The following is a 22,780-nucleotide window of genomic DNA, read 5'->3' on the forward strand; positions in this document are numbered from 1 at the left end:
CAGACAGTGAGTAACTATCCGTCCACACCGTCTCATCACACACTCCCGGGGTCAGGCACAATATAAAGCTCCTTCCACACTGTCCCAACACAGAGTCACGTGGTCAGAGACCCGGTGGTGCTCCCTCCTCACCATTCGCATCACACACTAACCCTGTCAGAAAATGCAAAACTACCTCCACACCGTCCCAACACATACTCCTATGGTGAGACACAGAGAGAATTTCTCTTCACACTGTTCCATCACACACTCACGGGTTCGGATACAGAATGAGCTATCTCCACAGAGTCTCATGACATACACTCGGGGTCAGAAACAGAATGCAACATCCTCCACTCCGTCCCATCACACACTCCCGGGGACAGACACAATGTGAAGCTCCTTCCACAACGTCCCATCACACACTCCCGGGGTTAGAAACCTCGTGGAGCTCCCTCAACACCATCCCATCGTAAACTCCCTCAGTCGGACATAGAGTAAAACTACCTCCACACCGTCTCATCACATAATCCCGTGGTCAAATACAGAGAGAATCTCCCTTCACACCGCACCATCACATACTCCAGGGTCAGACGCAGAGAGAAGCTCCCTGTACACTGTCCCATCACGCACTCCAGGGGTCAGACACATAGTGAATCTCCCTCCACACCGTCCCATCACACACTCCCGGGGTCAGAAACATAGTGAATCTCCCTCCACACCGTCCCATCACACACTCCCGGGGTCTGACACAAAGTGAATCTCCCTCCACACCGTCCCGTCACACACTCCCGGGGTCTGACACAGAGTGATGCTCCCTCTACACCGTCCCATCACACACTCCCGGGGTCTGACACAGAGTGAATCTCCCTCCACACCGCCCTATCACACACTCCCGGGGTCAGACACAGAGTGAGCCTCCATCCACACTCTCGCATTACAGACCCCGTGGTCATACACAGTGAAATCCCTGAACACCATGGCTTTACGGATTCTCGAGGTCACATACAGAGTGAAACTCCCTCCACAATGTCCGACCACACACTCCCGCAGTCAGACACAGAGTAAAACTCCCTCCACACCTTCTCATCACGCTCTCACGGGATTAGACACGGACTGACGCTCCCTCCACACCGTCCCATCACAAACTCCCAGGGACAGACACAGTGTGAAGCACCTTCAACACTGTCCAATCACACACTCCAGGGGTCAGCCACCCAGTGGAGCTCACTCCAGGCATACCATCACACACTCCCCCCGACAAACACAGAGGAAAGCTACCTCGACACCGTCCCACCACACACTCCCGAGGTCAGACAGAGAGTAACTATCCGTCCACACCGTCTCATCACACACTCCCGGGGTCAGGCACAATATAAAGCTCCTTCCACACTGTCCCAACACAGAGTCACGTGGTCAGAGACCCGGTGGTGCTCCCTCCTCACCATTCGCATCACACACTAACCCTGTCAGAAAATGCAAAACTACCTCCACACCGTCCCAACACATACTCCTATGGTGAGACACAGAGAGAATTTCTCTTCACACTGTTCCATCACACACTCACGGGTTCGGATACAGAATGAGCTATCTCCACAGAGTCTCATGACATACACTCGGGGTCAGAAACAGAATGCAACATCCTCCACTCCGTCCCATCACACACTCCCGGGGACAGACACAATGTGAAGCTCCTTCCACAACGTCCCATCACACACTCCCGGGGTTAGAAACCTCGTGGAGCTCCCTCAACACCATCCCATCGTAAACTCCCTCAGTCGGACATAGAGTAAAACTACCTCCACACCGTCTCATCACATAATCCCGTGGTCAAATACAGAGAGAATCTCCCTTCACACCGCACCATCACATACTCCAGGGTCAGACGCAGAGAGAAGCTCCCTGTACACTGTCCCATCACACACTCCAGGGACAGACACAGAGTGAAGCTCCCTGTACACTGTCCCATCACACACTCCAGGGACAGACACAGAGTGAAGCTCGCTCCACACCGTCTCATCACTCACTCCCGATGTCAGGCAGAGAGTGAAGCTTCCTCCACACCCTCCATTCGCACACTCTGGTGTCAGACACAGACTAAACATCTCTCCACTCCGTCCCATCAGACAGTCCCGGGGACGGACACGATGTGAAGCTTCTTCCACACCGTCCCATCGCACACCCCCGGGGTCAGACTCAAAGTGGAGCTCCCTCCACACCGTCCCATCACACACTCCCCAGTCACATACAGAGTAAAACCACCTCCACACCGTCTCATCCCACACTCCCCAGTCACATACAGAGTAAAACCACCTCCACACCGTCTCATCCCACACTCCTGTGGTCATACACAGTGATAATCTCACTCCATACCGTCTCATCACACACTCACGGGGTTAGTCATGGAGTCACGCTCACTCCACACCATCCCATCACACACTCCCTCTGTCGGACACAGAGTAAAACGACCTCCACACCGTCCCATCATACACAACCTTGGTCGAACACAGAGTGAATATCCTTCCACATCGTTCCATCACACACTCAGAGGTTCAGAGACCCAGTGAAGCTCCCGCCACACCATCACATCACACAGTACCCCAGTCAGACACAGTTTAAATCTACCTCCACAGCGTCCCATCACACACTCCGCTGGTCAGACACAGAGAGAATCTCCCTACACACCGTCTCATCATACACTCACTGGGTTAGACAGAGAGTGAGGCTCCCTGTACACCGTCCCATCACACACTCCAGGGAAAGAGACAGAGTGAATCTCCCTCCACACCGTCCCATGACTTACACCAGAGGTCATACCGAGAGTGAATCTCCCTCCACACCGTCGATCCGCACACTCCAGGGGTCAGGCACAGAGTAAAGCCCTCTCCACACCGTCCCTTCACACAGTCCTGGGCTCCGATACAAAGTGAAGCTCCTTCCACACCGTCACATCACACATTGCCAGGATCAGACACCAAGTGGAGCTCCCTCCACACCGTCCCATGACACACTCTCCCAGTCGGACAGAGAATAAAACTACCTCCACACCGTCCCAACACACGCTCCCTTTTCCAGGCGTAAAGAGATTCTCCCTCCACAAAGTCTCATTAAACACTCACGGGATTACATACGGAATCATGCCCACTCCAGACTGTCCCATCACACAATCTCGGGGTCAGACACAGAGTGAAGATCCTTCCAAACCGTCCCATCAAACCGTCACGGGGTCAGACACCTAGTGCAGCTCCCTCTACACCATTATATCACACACTCCCCCAGTCAGACACAGAGTAAAACAACCTAAACAACTTCCCATCACACAATCCCATGGTCAGAAACAGTGTCAATCTCCCTCCACAACGTGTCATCATACACTTACGGGGTTAAAAATGGAGTGACGCTCACTCCACACCGTCCCATCGCACACTTTTCGGGTCAGACACAGAATCAATACCCCTCAACACCGTCTCATCACACAATCCCGTGGTCAGACATAGAATGAAGCTTCCTCCAGACACTAACATGACACAGTCCGGGGATCAGGCACAGAAGTAAGCTCCATCAACACCGTCCCATCACCCACTCTCGGGGTCAGACACTGAGGGAGATCCCTGCGCACCCTCCCATTACACACTCACGTGGTCAGAAACGGAATGATTCTCCCTCCTACCGTTTCATCACTCACTCCCGGGGTCAGACACAGAGTGTTGCTCCCTCCACAAAATCGAATCACAAACACACGGGGTCAGACACAGAGTGAATCTCCCTCCACACCGTCCAATCACACAGTCCCGGTGTCAGACACAGAGTGAAGATCCGTCCACACCATCGAATCACAAACACACGGGGTCTGCCACGGAGTGAGGCCCCTTAACTTAGCCCGATCAATGATTCCTGAGATCAGACACAGAGGGAAGTTCCTTCCGCACCGTCCCATTACACAATCACGGGGTCGGACCCTGAATGAGCTATCTCCACACATTCTCATGACACACACTCTGGGTCAGACACGTAGTACAGCTCCTTCTACACAGTCCCATCACACACACACACTTTGTCAACACAGAGTGAATCTCCATCCACCCCGTACCATGACAAACTCTCGGGGTCAGACACAGAGAGAAGTTCCCTCCTCACTTTCCCATCAATCATACTCGATATCAGACACAGACTGAAGTTCCCTCCACACCTTCCATTCGCACACTTCCGAGATAAGACACAGAGTACAGCTCTTTCCAAACCGTACCAGCACACACACCCGGGGTCAGACACACAGTGAATCTCCCTTCACACTGTCCCATCACCCACTGCCTAACTCAGACGCAGAGTGGAGCTCCCTCCACACCGTCCAATCACACAATCCCGAGATCAGAGACAGAGTGAATCTCCCTCCCTCTGTCTCTCTGCCCCACTCACCTCGGGAAGGTGACCGTGAGTCTGTTTTTGTGAACGTCATATCCATGTAATTCTTTCTGTCGTCCATCCTGTCGAGGATTCGCTGCGTTCTGAGCTCAGAAAGCGGAAGCAACCATTGTCAGAGGAAGCTCGTGTTGACACTTAGGTCAGACCGACACCAGCGTGCACCAGAGAAAGGGCTGATAAAGAGAGAGGCCGAGAGCAGGCAGAGGAAGTGCCGGGCAGCAGGGGAGATGGATTGTGTGTGAGCGGTTGGAACCTCTTCTCACCGGGCGAATAGTATCCCATCCACCGACCCTCACCCGCAGTTGGTTTCGGTTTTAGTTGTCGGACCCTCCCACTGCTCTACTCACCGCTGGAGATTCAGACCCTCTGTGCGTGAGAAACCACGGCCCCAGAATAAATACCCAACACCCACCGAAGTGAGCGAACCCTCTCCTTCCGAGTGAAATGAACAACTCATTTGAGTCTCTCTCTCAATTCTACACCAAATTTACACCACAAGAACTTGCCAACAACAGACTGCCATTTTTGGACCATATAACGCTCATCAAATAAACTGGGCATGCAGCTGTTGAGGTTTACAGGAAACCAACGCACGCTGATCGGTGTCTACGTCTTCACTCTCGTCTCCAATTCGAAAACAACTTGGGGGTTATCAGATTCTCAGAGAAGTCTTGAAAGCGTGCGGCTACACTGACGGGGCCTTGACCAGACCATTATCTCCCTATTGATCTCCCATGAATGGCTCTAACACGCTTCAATTTCGCAGCTCTCTCCCCAACCCTCCCTAAGCCTTTCTCTCTCCTTTCCAACGTCACTGAGCCTTCTCTTTCTGTCTCCCCACCTTCGGAACCAAACTCTCTCTCTTCCCACTGTCTGCCGGTCAAACTGAGTTTTCACCTCACGGAATTGTGACTGGGACATTCCAAGTAAAGGCGCGGCCCGCTGGACTGCCGGGATCGGTTACAATTCTTCACAGTAAGTAAGGGCGGAGGCGAAAAGAGAAGTGGGGTTGGAAATTTGGAAATGGGGGTGGGGTGGTGTGGGTGGCGATGTGCTGGAGAGGCTGTGTGTCTGTGTGTGTGTGTGTGTGTGTGTGCGTGTAAGACAGAGAGACAGAAGGAGAGAGAAAGAGAGAGAGAAAGAAAGAGAGAGAGAGAGAGAGAGAGAGAGAGAGAGAGAGAGAGAGAGAGAGAGAGAGAGAGAGAGAGAGAGAGAGAGAGCATCGGCAGAACAAGCATTCAAGCATTCCCGGAGTCAGAAACAGAGAACAGCAGAACAGCTCCTTCCAACTTAAATCACATACTCCCTGGATCAGACAAAGAGTGAAGCTCCCTCCGCACCATCCCATCACACACTCCCGGGATCAGACACAGAGTGAAGCTCCCTCCACACCGCCCCATTACACACTTCTGGGGTCAGATATAGCGTGTAGCTCTCTCCACACCGACCCATCACACACTCCTGGGGTCAGACACAGAGTGAAGCTCCTTTCATCCCGTCCCATCACACACTCCCAGGGTCAGACACAGAGTGAAGCTCCTTTCACCCCGTACCATCCCACACTCCAGGGATCAGACAGAGAGTGAATCTCCCTCCACACCGCCCCATCACACACTCCTGGGGTCAGACATAGCGTGAAGCTCTCTCCACACCGACCCATCACACACTCCTGGGGTCAGACACACAGTGAAGCTCCTTTCATCCCGTCCCATCACACACTCCCAGGGTCAGAGACAGAGTGAAGCTCCTTTCACCCTGTACCATCACACACTCCCGGGATCAGACAGAGGATGACGCTTCCTCCTCACGATCCCATCACACACTCCCGTGGTCACACACAGAGTTAATATCGCTCCACACCGTCGCATCTCACACTGCCGGGATCAGATACAGCCTGAAGCTCCCTCCATACCGACCAATCGCCCTCTCGCGGGGTTAAATACGGAGTGACGCTTACTCCATCCCATCACATCACACTCTCCCGGGGTCAGACACAGAATAAAACGCCCTCCACACTGCCCCATCACACACTCCTGGGTCAGACACTGTATTCAGCTCCGTCCACACCGTCCCATGACACACTCCCGGGGTGAGAGACAGAAGGATGCTCCATCCACACCATCTCATCACACACTCCCGGGGACAGTCACAGATTGATGCTCCCTGCACACGATCATATCACCAACTCCTGTGGTCATACACAGAGTCAAGATCCTTCCACACCGTCTACTCACAGACTCTTCGGTCAGATCCAGAGTGAAGCTTCCTTCATGCCGTGCCATTACACACTCCCGGGGTCAGACACAGAGTGTTTCCCACTCCGCACCGTTGCATCACACACTCCCGGGGTCTGACACAGACTGAAGCTCCCTTCACAGCATCGAAACACAAACACACGTGGTCAGACACTGAGTGAAGTTCCCTCCACGCCATCCGGAGTCGGACTCAGAATGAGCTATTTCCACACAGTCTCATGACACATACTCTTGGTCAGACATAAAGTGCAGCTGTCTCCACACAGCCCCCTATCACACACCCTTTGTCAGGCACAGAGTGAATCTCCCTCCAAATCGTCCCATGACAAACTCGCAGGATCAGTCACAGAGTTTAGCTCCCTCCACACCGTCCCATCACACACTCCCGGGGTCAGACACAGAGTGAATCTCCCTCCACACCGTCCCATCAGACACTCCCGGGGTCAGCACAGAGAGAAGCTCCCTCCACACCGTGGAGAATGAGGCAAGGTTGGATGAGGTCGAAGAGGGAGAAATGGGTGACTGGGGACGGAAAGGGGGAGCCGGGAGAAAGGGGTCAGGGTCACATTTAGGAGAATGCGTATAGAGAGTTGGAAAACAGCGGGAGATTTTTGAACGGGAATTAGTGGTGAGAGGGGGAAAGCCGAGGGCGAGCTGATGGGGTAAAGAAAGAGAGAGAGAGAGAGGGACATAGATGGGCCGAAGAGTATGAGAGGAAGGAGAGAGAGTGCTACAGAGAGGAAGAAGGGATGCAGGGCAGGGACGTTGGAGGGAGATAGAAAGAGATTGGAGGGAGAATGTAGTGGAAGAAGGGGATTAGTGAAGGATGCACTGACTGAAGAAGGAGTGAAAGACGGAGGGTTATGTGTCACTCATGCAGAGTCTCTATTGTCCGGGAGAATTGTATCCCCTCCACCCAACCTCCCCCGGCCCTCACCCGCGGTTGGTTCCGGGTTTGATCGTCAGACACCAGCCCCCACCCCCACCCCACCCCCGCCACTCTTCTGCTCATCGCCGGGGATTCAGACCCTCTGTGCGCGAGAAACCACAGCCCCAGGGTAAACAGCCAACACCCACCGAAGTAAGCGAGCCCAGTCCCTCCGAGTGAAATAAACAACTCCTTTGAGTCTCTCTCTCAAATCTACACCAAATTTACAACAGAAGAAGTTGCGAAAAAACAAACTGCCCTTTTTCGGTCAATGTAGTGCTTATCAAAGAAACTGGACATGCAGCTGTTGAGGTTTACAGGAAACCAACGCACGCTGATCTGTATCTGCGTCTTCACTCTCGTCTCCAATTCGAAAACAAGTTGCGGGTTATCAGCTTTTCAGAGAAGTGTGGAAAGCGTGCGGCTACACGAACGGGGCCTTTATCAGACCACTATCTCCTATGAATGTCACTCACACGCTTCAAATTCACAGCCCTCTCTCCCTCTCTCACCCTCCCTCAGCCTTTCCATCTCACCCCACCCTCAATGAGCCTTCACTGTCTGTCTCCGCACCCTCTCATCCTCACTCTCTTCTCGTCCCACTCTGTCCCGCTCACACTGAGCTTTCACCTCACGGAAATGTGACTGGGAAACTTCCAGGAAATGCGCCGCCCGCTGCACTGCGGGGGTCGGTTACATTCTCCGCAGTAAGTAAGGGCGGAGGCGAAAGGAGAATGAGAGGGGGGCTTTGGAAATGGGGGTGGTAGTGAGGTTGGCGATACGCTGGAGCGGCTGTGTGTGTGTGTGTGTGTGTGTGTGTGTGTGTGTGTGTGTGTGTGTGTGTGTGTATGTATGTGTGTGTGTGTGTGTATGTGTGTGTGTGTGTGTGTGTGTGGGTGTATGTGTGTGTGTGTGTGTGTGTGTGTGTGTGTGTGTGTGTGTAAGAGAGAGAGAGAGAGAGGGGAGAGAGAGAAAGTGAGAGATTAACAGATTAAGGTGAGTGGATAAAGGGAGGGAGAGACAGAGAAAGGAACACACACACACACACACACACACACACACACACACACAACAAACACACACACACACACACACACACACACAACAAACACCCATGGAGTCAGAAACATTGAAATAGAGAACAGCAGAACAGCTCCTTCCAACCGTCCCATCACACACTGCCGGAATCAGACACAGAATGAATCTCCCTCCATACTGTCCCATCACACACTCCTGTGATCAGACAGAGAGTGAATCTTCCTCCACACCGTTCCATCACACACTCCTGGGGTCAGACACACAGTGAATCTCCCTCCACACCGTCCCATCACACACCCCCGGGGTCAGACACAGAGTGAATCTCCCTCCATACCGTCCCATCACAACTCCCGGATTCAGACACAGAGTGAATCTCCCTCCACCCCTTCCCATCACACACTCTCGGGGTCAGACACAGAGTGAATCTCCCTCCGCACCGTCCCATCACACACTCCCGGGGTCAGGCACAGAGTGAATCTCCCTCCACACCGTCCTATCACACAGTCCTGGGATCAGACACAGAGTGAGTCTCCCTCCACCCCTTCCCATCACACACTCCGGGGGTCAGACACAGAATGAATCTCCCTCCATACTGTCCCATCACACACTCCTGGGATCAGACAGAGAGTGAATCTTCCTCCACACCGACGCAGCACACTCTCCCGGGGTCTGACACAGACTGAAGCTCCCTTCACAGAATCGAAACACAAACCCCCGGGATCAGACACAGAGTGAAGCTCCCTCCGCACTGTCCCATCACATACTCCCGGGAAAAGACACAGAGTGAAACTCCCTCAGCACCTTCCCATCACACACTTCTGGGGTCAGACACAGAGTGAAGCTCCTTTTCACCCCGTACCATCACACACTCCCGGGATCAGACAGAGGGTGACACTCCCTCCTCACGGTCTCATTACACACTCCCGCCGTCACACACAGATCGAATCCCGCTTCACACCGTCCCATCTCACACTGCCAGGATCAGATACAGAGTGAAGCTCCCTCCACACCAACCAATCGCCCACTCGCGGGGTTAAACACGGAGTGACGTTTACTCCACACCATCCCATCACACTCTCCCCTAGTCAGGTAGAGAATAAAACGACATCCACACCGTCCCATGACACACTCTCGGGTCAGAAACAGTATTAAGCTCCGTCCACACCGTCCCATGACACACTCCCGTGGTGAGAGACAGAAGGATGCTCCATCCAGGCCGTCTCATCACAAACTCCCGTGGTCAGACACAGAGTCAAGATCCTTCCACACCGTCCACTCACAGTCTCTTCGGTCAGACACAGAATAAAGACCCTCCATATCGTCCAATTACACTCTCCAGGGGTCAGACACAGAGTGAAGCTCTCTCCACACCGTCCCATCACACACTGCCGTTGTCAGACACAGAGTGATGCTCCCTCCGCACCGTTGCATCACACACTCCCTGGGTCAGACACAGAGTGAATCTCCCTACACACCGTCCCATCACACACTCCCGGGGTTAGACACAGAGTGAATCTCCCTCCGCACCGTCCCATCACACACTACCGGGGTCAGACACAGAGTGAATCTCCCCCACACCGTTCCATCACACACTCCCGTTATCAGACACAGAGTGAATCTCCCTCCACACCGTCCCATCACACACTCCCGTTGTCAGACACAGAGTGAATCTCCCTCCACACCGTCCCATCACACACTCCCGTTGTCAGACACAGAGTGATGCTCCCTCCGCACCGTCCCATCACACACTCCCGTTATCAGACACAGAGTGAATCTCCCTCCACACCGTCCCGTCACACACTCCCGGGGTCTGACACAGGGCGAAGCTCTCTCCACACCGTCCCATCACACACTCCCGTTGTTAGACACAGAGTGATGCTCCCTCCGCACCGTTGCATCACACACTCCCGGGGTCTGACACAGACTGAAGCTCCCTTCACAGCATCGAAACACAAGCACACGGGGTCAGACACAGAGTGCAGTTCCCTCCACGCCGTCCCGGATTCGGACTCAGAATGAACTCATCTCCACACAGTTTCATGACACATACTCGTGGTCAGACATAAAGTGCAGCTCTCTCCACACAGACCCATATCACACACCCTTTGTCAGGCACAGAGTGAATCTCCCTCCAAAACGTCCCATCACACACTCCCGGGTCAGAAACATTACTAAGCTCCGTCCAGACTGTCCCATGACACACTCCCGTGGTCAGAGACAGAAGAAAGCTCCATCCACACCGTCTCATTATACACTCCCGGGGACAGTCACAGATTGAAGGTCCCTGCACACGATCATATCACAAATTCTCGTGGTCAGATACAGAGTAAAAATCCTTCCACACCGTCTACTGACAGACTCGTCGGTCAGACACAGAGTGAAGCTCCCTCCACACCGTCCCATCACATACTCCCGGGCCCAGACATGGAGTGAAGCTTCCTCCACAGCATCTTGTCCCTCACACCCGAGGTCAAACACAAGGTGACTCTCCCTCCACAGCATCCCATTACACACTCCAGGGACAGACACATAGTGAAGCTCCCCTCCATACCGTCCCGACACTCACACGCGAGATCAGACACAGGGTGAAGCTCCCTCCGCACCGTCCATTCGCACACTCCAGGGGTCAGGCAGAGAGTAACGTTCCCTCCGCACCGACCATTTGTACAGTCAAGGGGTCAGACACAGAGCAAAGCTACATCAACACCGTCCCATCACACACCCCCGGGGTCAGACACAGACTGAATCTCCCTCCACACCGTCCCATCACACACCCCCGGGGTCAGGCACAGAGTAAAGCTACATCAACACCGTCCCATCACACACCCCCGGGGTCAGACACAGAGTGAATCTCCTTCCACACTGTCCCATCACACACTCCGGGGGTCAGACACAAAGTGAGTTTCCCTGCACACCGTCCCATCACACATCCCCGGGGTCAGACACAAAGTAAAGCTACATCAACACCGTCCCATCACACACCCCCGGGGTCAGACACAGACTGAATCTCCCTCCACACCGTCCCATCACACACCCCCGGGGTCAGGCACAGAGTAAAGCTACATCAACACCGTCCCATCACACACCCCCGGGGTCAGACACAGACTGAATCTCCCTCCACACCGTCCCATCACACACCCCCGGGGTCAGGCACAGAGTAAAGCTACATCAACACCGTCCCATCACACACCCCCGGGGTCAGACACAGAGTGAATCTCCTTCCACACTGTCCCATCACACACTCCGGGGGTCAGACACAAAGTGAGTTTCCCTGCACACCGTCCCATCACACATCCCCGGGGTCAGACACAAAGTAAAGCTACATCAACACCGTCCCATCACACACCCCCGGGGTCAGACACAGAGTGAAACTCCCTCCCTCTGTCTCTCTGCACCACTCACGTCGGGAAGCAGTCCATGAGTCCATTTTCGTGAAAGTTACAGTCAAGTAAGTCTTGCTGTCGTCCATCCTGTCGAGGATTCTCTGCGTTCTGAGCTCAGAAAAGGGAAACAACCGTTGTCAGAGGAAGCCGGCGTTGACACGGGGTCAGTCCGACACCAGCCAGCAAACACCAGATGAAGGGCTGATAAAGAGAGAGGCCGAGAACAGGGGAAGCAAGTGCAGGGCTGGACGAAGACTGAGGGTTTGAGAATGTATGTTGTCGAGAGGTGAGAGATGTGGGGGGAGGAGTTGTGAGAGAGGGGAGAAAGAGGTGTAGTGGAGAATGAAGGAAGATTGGAGGAGGTCGGAGAGGGAGAAATGGGTGACTGGGGACAGAAAGGGGGAGCAGGGAGAAAGGGAGCAGGGTCACATGTAGGAGAATGCTTATAGAGAGTTGGATAACAGCGGGAGATTTTTGAAAGGGAATTAGTGGTGAGAGGGGGAAAGCCGAGAGCGAGCTGATGGGGTAAGAGAAAGAGAGAGAGAGAGAGAGACATAGATGGGGCGAAGAGTATGAGAGGAAGGAGAGAGAGTGCTACAGAGAGGGAGAAGGTATGCAGGGCAGGGACGTTGGAGGGAGATACAGAGATTGGAGGGAGAATGTAGTGGAAGAAGGGGATTAGTGAGGGAATGAATGAGTGGAGAAGGAGTGAAAGATGGAGGGATATGTGTCACTTATGCAGAGTCTGGGAGAATTGTATCCCCTCCACCCAACCTCCCCCAGCCCCTACCCGCGGTTGGTTCCGGGTTTGATGGTCGGACACATTCCCCCCACCCCCGCCACTGCTCTGCTCATCGCCGGGGATTCAGACCCTCTGTGCGCGAGAAACCACAGCCCCAGGGTAAACAGCCAACACCCACCGAAGTAAGCGAGCCCAGTCCCTCGTAGTGAAATAAACAACTCCTTTGAGTCCCTCACTCAAATCTACACCGAATTTACAACAGAAGGAGTTGCGAAAAACAAACTGCCCTTTTTCGGTAAATGTAATGCTTATCAAAGAAACTGGACATGCAGCTGTTGAGGTTTACAGGAAACCAACGCACGCTGATCCGTATCTGCGTCTTCACTCTCGTCTCCAATTCGAAAACAAGTTGTGGGTTATCAGCTTTTCAGAGAAGCGTGGAAAGCGTGCGGCTACACGAACGGGGCCTTTATCAGACCACTATCTCCTATGAATGTCACTCACACGCTTCAAATTCGCAGCCCTCTCTCTCTCACCCTCCCTAACCGTTTCTATCTCACCCCCACCCTCAGTGAGCCTTCACTTTCTGTCTCCGCACCCTCTCGACCCCACACTCTTCTCGTCCCACACTGTCCTGCTCACCCTGAGATTTCACCTCACGGAAATATGACTGGGACGTTTCCAGTAAAGGACCCGTCCGCTGGACTGCCGGGATCGGTTACATGCTCCGCTGTAAGTAAGGGCGGAGGGGAAAGGAAAAGCGGGGGCTTTGGAAATGGGGGTGGTAGTGAGTTTGGCGAAGTGCTGGAGAGGCTGTGTGTGTGTGTGTGCATGTCTGTGTATCTGTGTCTGAGTGTGCCTGTGTGCGTGTTTGTGTGTGTGTGTGTGTGTGTGTGTGTGTGTGTGTGTGTGTGTGTCTGTGTCTGTGTCTGTGTCTGTGTATGTGTGTGTGTGAGAGAGAGCGGAGAGAAGGAAAAGGAGAGATTAACAAATTAAGGTGAGTGGATAAAGGGAGTGAGAGACAGAGAAAGGAACACACACACACACACACACACACACACACACACACACACACACACACACAAACACACACACACCAAACACCCACGGAGTCAGAAACATTGAAGCAAAGAGCAGCTCCTTCCAACCGTCCGATCACACACTCCCGGGGTCAGACACAGAGTGAAACTCCCTCCACACCTTCCCATCACACACTCCCGGGGTCAGACACAGAGTAAATCTCCCTCCACACCGTCCCATCACACACTCCCGGGGTCAGACACACAGTGAATCTCCCTCCTCACCGGCGTATCACACACTGCCGGGGTCAGACACACTGTGAATCTCCCGCCTCCCCGTCCCATCACACACTGCCGGGGTCAGACACAGAGTGAATCTCCCTCCACACCGCCCCATCACACACACCCGAGTTCAGACACAGAATGAATCTCCCTCCACACCGTCCAATCACTCACTCTCGGGATCAAATACAGAGTGAAACTCCCTCCACTCGGATCCATCGCACACTCCCGGGGTCAGACACAGGCTGAATCTCCCACCTCACCGTCCCATTAAACACCCCCGGGGTCAGACACAGAGTGAATCTCCCTCCACACCGTCCCATCACACCCCCCCGGGATCAGAGACAGAGTGAATCTCCCTCCACAGCGTCCCACCACACACTCCCAAGGTCCGAAACACAGTGAATCTCCCTCCTAACCGTCTAATCACACACTCCCGGGGTAAGACACAGAGATAATCTCCCTCCACACCGTTTCATCACACACTCCCAGTGTCAAAGACACAGTGAATCTCCTTCCTCACCGGCCCATTACACACTCCCGGGGTCAGACACAAAGTGAATCTCCCTCCACACCGTCCCATCACACACTCCCGGGGTCAGACACAAAGTGAATCTCCGTCCGCACCGTCCCATCACGCACTCCCGGGGTCAGACACAAAGTGAATCTCCCTCCGCACCGTCCCATCACACACTCCCGGGGTCAGACACAGAGTGAATCTCCCTCCACACCGTCCCATCACACACTCTCAGGATTAGACACAGTGTGAAATTCCCTCCACAGCGTCCAATCACACACTCCCAAGGTCAGACACACAGTGAATCTCCCTCCACACCGTCCCATCACACAATCCCGTGGTCAGACACAGAACGAATCTCCCTCCACACCGTTCCATCACACACACCCGGGGTCAGACACAGAGTGAATCTCCCTCCACAGCGTCCCATCACACACTCCCGAGGTCAGACACAGAGTGAATCACCCTCCACACCTTCCCATCACAGACGCCTGGGGTCAAACACAGTGTGAATCTCCCTTCACACCGTCCAATCACACACTCTCGGGGTCAGACACACAGTGATTCTCCCTCCTCACCGTCCCATCGCACACTCCCAGGGTCAGACGCTGACTGAATCTCCCTCCACACCGCCCCGTCACACTCTCCCGGGGTCAGACACAGAGTCGATCTCCCTCCACACCGTCCGATCACACACTCCCGGGGTCAGACACAGAGTGAATCTCCCTCCACACCGTTCCATCACACACCCCCGCGGTCAGACACAGAGAGAATCTCCCTCCACACCGTCTAATCACACACTCCCGGGGTCAGACACAGAGTGAATCTCCCTCCACACCGTCCCATCACACACTCCCGGAGTCAGACACAGAGTGAATCTCCCTCCCACAGTCCCATAACACACTCCCTAGGTCATACAGAGATTGAAGCACTCTCCACAACGGCCCATGACTCACTCTCAGGGACAGACATATAGTGAATCTCCCTCCACACCGTCCCATCACACACTCCCGGGGTCAGACACAGAGTGAATCTCCCTCCTCACCGTCTTATCACACACTCCCAGCGTCAGACACACAGTGAATCTCCATCCACACCGTCCCATCACACACTCCCGTGGTCAGACACAGGGTGAATCTCCCTCCACACCGTCCCATCACTCAATCCCGGGCTCAGACACAGAGTGAATCTTCCTCCTCACCGTCCCATCACACACTCCCGGGGTCAGACACAGAGTGAATCTCCCTCCTCATCGTCCCATCACACACTCCCGGGGTCAAACACAGAGTTCATATCCCTCCACACTGTCCCATCACACACAGTCCCTGAGTCAGACACAAAGTGACGCTCCTTCCTCGGTATCCCATTACACGCACCCTGCTTGAGACATAGAGTGCAGTTCCCTCTGCACCATCCCATCACACTCTCCAGAGGTCAGACACAGACTGAAACTTCCTCCACACTGTCCCATGACACACTATGTGTTAAGAAACAGAACGGATCTCAGTCTCTGTCCACTGAGCCGCTCACCAGTCAGCAGCTGCTCAGAACCGAGAGATCAATATCCGATTGTAGGGAGGAGTTGTAACACCAGACATCAACTCTTCTCACAATTCCATGTGGAGCGAGGGGGAATGACGGAGCCGATGTGGCTGTATGGCTGAGGTGGGACGCGGGGAATGGGTATCGGGGAGGGAGGGGGTGACGGAGAAGGGAAAAGCGGTGTATGTTGAAGCGGTTGAAGGAGACGGAGAGTGCTGCAGGTGAGGGATAGAGTGACGTAAGTGGGGACAGCTGCAGCGGCAGGTGGAGTGTCCGAGGACATCTTCGACCCCTCTCTGTTGCAGTCGGAATTCCCCACCTGTTTCAAAAGGGTGAAAATCTCACCAGTGCCTGAGAAGAGTACGGTGAGCTGCCTCAACAACAAATGCCCAGTGACCCTCACAGCTACTGTGATTAAGTGGTTTGAGAGGCTGGTCATACCCGCAGTCAAGTCCTTCTACAGCAAGGTCGTGGAGCAGCTGCAATTTTCCGAACATCACAAAAGGACTGCAGATAATGCAATCTCATTTCCTCTACCCTGGCCCTGCACCATCTGGGCAATACAACGCCAATGTCAGGCTGCTGCTGACTGACAAAAGCTCGGCGTTCAGCAGAATCATCCCCTCATTTCTACTCCTCAAGCTCCAGGTGTTGGGCCTGTGTACCTCCCTCTGTCACTGGATGATGGACATCCTCATCGGAAACCTCAGTCACTGCAGATCGGCAGTGACGTCACCGATCTACAGGTCGGGTTGGGGAAGCAGCGAGGCTACAGAAGGGTTCAGGGAGATTGAGCGAATGGGCAAAGAAGCGGCGGGTGTTTCACAGTGTCGGGATGTGTATGGTCGTGTACTTTGGTACAGGAAATAAAGACATAGACTAATATATAAATGGAGAGGAAATTCAAACATCTGAGGCGCAAAGGGAATTGGGAAACCTCACGCAGGATGGCCTAAAGTTTAATTTACAGGTGGCGTCGGTTTTGAGGAGAGTAAAAACAATGTCAGCATTCTTGTCAGGAGGATTAGAATATGAAAGCAAGAATGTAGCGTTGACACTTTAGAAAGCTCTGGTTAGGCTTCACTTGGAGTACTGTGAGCGGTTCTGGGTCCCTCATTTACCCTGACCAGATGTGCTTGCATTGGGAAGGGTTGAAACGAGGTACACGAAAATGATTCCTGGATTTGACATGTTTGACAAATCTTACCGAAATTTTTGAGAAGATTACTTGGAAAGGTGAGGATGGGAAATGGGAAGATGTTGTCTATATGGACTTCAGTTAGGCCTTTGACAAGGATCCACACGGACGGCCTGGTACATTTATAGGTACCAATGACATAGTTAGGAAAAGGAAAGAGGTCCTGAAAGGTGAATAAAGGGAATTAGGAAGGGAGTTGAGAGAAGGAACGCAAAGGTAGGAATCTCGGGATTACTTCCTGTGCCACGTGACAGTGAGAGTAGGAATGAAATGAGGTGGAGGATAAATGCGGGGCTGAGAGATTGGAACAGGCGGCAGGAATTCAAGTTTATGGATCATTGGGACCTATTTTGGTGCAGGCGTGACCTGTAGAAAAAGGACGGGTTGCACTTGAATCCTGGGGGGGCAATATCCAGGCGGGGAGATTTGCGAAAGGGAACTGATGAGACTATAATCTGGAATGGATGGTGGGTAGAAATCAAATTAAAGAGACTATGAGAGAGCAGATTAGTTCACACATAGAGAAAGCTAGTAGACAGTGCCTGAGGGTGGATAGACAGGGGACAGAGAATGACAGCACACAGAGCGAAGATGTAGGAAAGAAGGAAGAAAAAGATAACAAAGGTGTTTGCTCCATTAGGAATAAACAGAGAATAAGAGGTGGAGACTTTCTTAAATACATCTATTTTAATGATAGGAGCATTGTAAGGAAGGTGGATGAGCTTAGATCATGGGTTGATACCTGAAAATATGATGGTGTAGCTATTAGTGAAACATGGTTGCAGGAGGGGTGTGATTGGCAACTAACTATTCCTGGATTTCATTGCTTCAGGTGTGATAGAATCGGAGGGGCAAGAGGGGGAGGTGTTGCATTGCTTGTGAGAGAAAATATAACAGCGGTGCTTTGGCGGGACAGATTGGAGGACTCGTCTAGGGAGGCTATTTGGGTGGAATTGAAGAAATGGAAAGGTGCTTTGACGCTTATAGGGGTGTATGCTAGACCAACTAATGGGGAGCGAGAATTGGAGGAGCAAATTTGTAAGGAGATGGCAGATAATGTCGCAAGCACAGGCTTGTGATTGTGAGAGATTTTAATATTCCACACATAGACAGGGAAGTCCATTCTGTAAAAGGGCTGGATGGTTTGGAGTTCGTAAAATGTGTGCAAGATAATTTTCTGCTGCAATATATAGAGGTACCAACTAGAGAAGGGGCAGTGTTGGATCTCCTGTTAGGGAATGAGATAGGGCAGGTGACGAAGGTATGTATTGGGAGCACTTCGGGTACAGTGATCACAACGCTATCAGTTTCAATATAATTATGGAGAAGGACAGGACTGGACCCAGGGATGAGATTTATGCTTGGAGAAAGGCTAACTTTGAGGAGATCCGAAAGGATTCAGAAGGAGTGGATTGGGACAATTTGTTTTATGGGAAGAATGGAATAAATAAATGGATGTCATTTAAAGGTGAAATTTTGAGTGTACAGAATCTTTATGTCCCTGTTAGGTTGAAAGGAAAGGCTAAAAGTATGAGAGAGCCATGGTTTTCAAGGGATATTTGAAACTCGGTTCGGAAAATGAGAGATATCTGCAATAAATATAGGCAGAATGGAGTAAATGAGGTGCTCCAGAAATATAAAGAATGTATAAAGAATCGTAAGACAGAAATGAGAAGAGCTAGAAGATGATATAAGGTTGCTTTGGCAAGTAAGGTGAAAATAAATCCAAAGGGTTTCTACCGTTATGTTAATAGCAAAAGGATAGTGAAAGATAAAATCAGTCCCGTAGAAAATCAGAGTGGACAGCTATGTGTGGAGCCAGAAGAGTTGGGGGGAGATTCTGAACAATTTAGTTTGTTCGGTATTCACAAAGGAAAATAATATTGAATTGGGTAAGATAAGGGAAAAAGGTAGGGATGTTACGGAAACTATGATGATTAAGGAACAGGAACTACAGGAGCTTCTAAGGAATATAAAAGTGAATAAGTCTCCGGGTCCTGACAGGATATACCCTAGGACTTTGAGGAATGTTGGTGTGGAAATAGCAGGGGCTCTGACAAAAATATTTCGAATTTCATTAAAAACGTGGATGGTGCCGGAGAATTGGCGTATTGCTCATGTTGTTTCATTTTTTAAGCAGGGTGCTCAGAGTAAGCCTTGAAGTTATCGGCCTGTGAGTTTGGCGTCAGTGGTGGGTAAATTGATGGTAAATATTCTTAGGGATGGTATATATAATTATCTGGATAGATGGTCTGATTAGGAACAGTCAACGTAGATTAGTGCGTAGAAGGTCATGTTTGACAAATGTTATTGAATTTTTGAAGTTACGACGAACGTTGACGATGGTAAAGCGGTGGATGTTTTCTATATGGACTTTTGTAAGGCCTTTGACAAGGTCCCACACGGAAGGTTGGTTAAGAAGGTAAAATCGTTTGGTATTAATATTGAAGTAGTAAAATAAATTCAGCAGTGGCTGTATAGGAGACGCCAAAGAGTGGCGGAGGTTAACTGTTTGTCAGATTGGCGGCCGGTGACTAGTGGTTTGCCTCAGGGATCTGTACTGAGACCAGTGAGACTCAGAGAGTGGTAACTGTGTGGAAGGGATTCCTGCAGAAGTGGTTGAAGCTGGTTGGATGTTGTCATTAAAAGTTAAATTGGACAGCTCGACGTACAGGAAAGGGATGGGGGGTTTTGGGACGAGTGCAGGTCTGTGGGACGAGATGACAGTAAGAGTTCAGCATGGACCAGAAGGGCCGAGATGGCCTTTTCCATGCTGTAAGTGTTATATGGTTATGTGCTTTTATGAGTGGAACGCTTATCAAATCAGTAGCGTTTGATGAATGAAACTCAGAGAAATGAGGGCGGTGGGTGATGGGAGGTGTTGTTGAAACCGATCGAATCTTTAAAGGCCTCGTTAAAGTAGATGTGGAGAGAAGGTTCCCCGTGACGGGACTGTCGAAGACCAGCGGACCTACATGGGAATGGAAGTCCGTCCTTTGAGAAAGAGATTGGGAGGAATTTATTTCGCCAGAGTATGGTTAGTCTGTGGAATGGGTTTTACAGGCGTCTGTGGAGGCCGATATTAGATATATTGAATGTTGACTGCTTCTGGATTAGTCAGGGTATGAAACAATACAGTGAAAATACTGGAGATTGCGGCTGAGAGGAAATTGATCAGACATGATGAATGGTGCAGTAGACTCGATTGGCCAAATGGCCTATCACTGCTCCCATATCTTAAGGAATAATTTTAAGCTGCAGTGTTGCTGGGTGTCACCGTCTCAGTGGATCTGTCCTGGGCACAACACATTTCATGCAAACACGAAGGACGTGTCATGTTCCCGACTGAACAGCGCCAGACTTCGAAGCGTCAGCAGGCCCATTCCCCGGAATGTGGTTAGCTACCCTTTCGCTTTCAGGCACAGACTGCCAATTATTTCCCGTCAAAATTGTTTAATGGCAAATCTGTCGTAGGCGTCACCATGCTGAGCACTCAGTGCTCAACCGAAGGAGATCCATTTTGGAGGACTAATTTTGTGATTTAATCTTTGGATTTCTTTACTGTCGTCTTGTTTGTTTCGAGTCTGAGTTTCAGTGTACTTCCGACCATTCTCTACACTTCCTATCACCACCACATACCTCTCGTTACAGAAGTAATTACAACGTTAGCAGTTTGAGAGGATTTGGGCTCAAATGGATCAAGTGATCGCCGGGACTTATTGCATCGCCGCCTGTTGTGCAGGCTGCAACGCACAAGGTCCTCAGAGGCGGCAGAGGGATGTAAACTCAGCCAGCTCCAACAAGGGCAGAACACTCCCCAGCATCGAGGACATCTTCAAGATGCCATGCCTCCAGAAGGTAGTATCCATCACAGAGTCCCTCACCCCGGGACAACCTCCCTGTTCGTTTCTGTCACCAGGGATGAGGCACAGGATCCGGAAAACTCAACGATTCAGGAACACCTTCTTCCCCTCCGGCATCATATTTTTGAACGCATGAGCACCACTTCGACATTTTAGAGGTACTTATTACACCTTACATTAACTTTACATCTTTGCGCTGTACAGATCGTGCAAGAATACAAATCTCAGGGCTGATAACTCGCAGATGATAAGTCAGGTGGCAAATATAGGAAACAGTCTTGATGCTGGCAGGGGGAGACAGGAACGTGAGGGGAAGGAAAATGGGGATGAGATAGGGGGAGGTGGCACGGGAGGAGTTATCAGAGAGAGCGAGTTCGGAGGGGCGAGGGTAAAGAGAGAGCGAGATGATGAGTAAGAGTGCCATAGGTGGGGAGATAGTAATTGGGTATGGGCGAGGAGCAGAGCGGATGGGTTTGTCAGAGTCGGGGATGCGAGCTGCAATTGGGGTAAGAGAATGGTGTCACTTGACTTAAGTCGGCCCCACGGGCTTCTGACAGAGATCCCGGATCTTTTCAGGAATATCCGCGCACAAGGGTGCAGGCTTCTCACAGATGAAACGGTGCTGATCATTTTTGCAACTGCTAAGCCAACCGGCGTTACATTCACTGCATTGGAACTTTCCAGCGTCCATCTTGTACACGACAGGAGAGCCCATTTTCCTATATTGGAGGGGTAAGCAATTTCAAAAGGTACAGCACAACTCTAGCAGGCAAACGTGTATCAGTCACCAAATTAATCCCACTGACTCAATCACTCCTCACTGACCGGTGTCAGATTTCAGAATGCTCCCATCTCCTCATCGACCGGTGTCAGTCCACAAAATACTCCCACTGACATAATATCTCCTCATCGACCGGTGTCTGCTTTGAAAATACTCCCACTAACTCGATGTCCACTCACTGACTGGTGTGAGTCCACAAAATACTCGCACTAACTCAATCTCTCCTCACCGACCGGTGTCAGTCCCCAAAATACTCCCACTGACTCAATCTGTCCTCACCGACCGGTGTCAGATCCCCAAAATACTCCCACTGACTCAATCTGTCCTCACCGACCGTTGTCAGTCCCCAAAATACTCCCACTGACACAATCTCTCCTCACCGACCGGTGTCAGTCCCCAAAATACTCCCACTGACTCAATCTGTCCTCACCGACCGGTGTCAGATCCCCAAAATGCTCCCACTGACTCAATCTGTCCTCACCGACCGGTGTCAGTCCCCAAAATACTCCCACTGACTCAATCACTCCTCACCGATCGGTGTCAGTCCCCAAAATACTCCCACTGACTCAATCTGTCCTCACCGACCGGTGTCAGTCCCCAAAATGCTCCCACTGACTCAATCACTCCTCACCGACCGGTGTCAGACCCCAAAATATTCCCACTGACTCAATCACTCCTCACCGACCGGTGTCAGTCCCCAAAATACTCCCACTGACACAATATCTCCTCACCGACCGGTGATATTCCCCATATTACTCCCACTGACTCAAGCTCTGCTCACCGACTGGTGTCAGATCCCAAAATATTCTCACTGACACAATCGCTCCACAC

At 51.8% G+C, this 22,780-nt stretch overlaps 2 protein-coding genes across 2 annotated transcripts in view; both read right to left on the bottom strand.

Annotated features, from left to right (window-relative positions):
• Window positions 1-12,860, bottom strand: part of LOC140208128 (uncharacterized) — a 34,482-nt gene extending 21,622 nt beyond the window's left edge. The window contains exons 1-2 of the mRNA XM_072276611.1: window positions 12,796-12,860; window positions 12,025-12,113 (exon numbers count right to left, since the gene is read on the bottom strand). Coding sequence (XP_072132712.1) covers window positions 12,025-12,113; window positions 12,796-12,860 — 154 coding nt within the window. The remainder of the gene's footprint in view (window positions 1-12,024; window positions 12,114-12,795) is intronic.
• Window positions 12,861-20,747: 7,887 nt separating this feature from the next.
• Window positions 20,748-22,780, bottom strand: part of LOC140207217 (uncharacterized) — a 31,766-nt gene continuing 29,733 nt past the window's right edge. Inside the window, exon 9 of the mRNA XM_072275615.1 lies at window positions 20,748-21,887. Coding sequence (XP_072131716.1) covers window positions 21,698-21,887 — 190 coding nt within the window. The 3' untranslated portion in view covers window positions 20,748-21,697. The remainder of the gene's footprint in view (window positions 21,888-22,780) is intronic.

The sequence above is a fragment of the Mobula birostris genome, chromosome 13 (assembly GCF_030028105.1).
Source record: "Mobula birostris isolate sMobBir1 chromosome 13, sMobBir1.hap1, whole genome shotgun sequence".
Lineage (NCBI taxonomy): Eukaryota > Metazoa > Chordata > Chondrichthyes > Myliobatiformes > Myliobatidae > Mobula > Mobula birostris.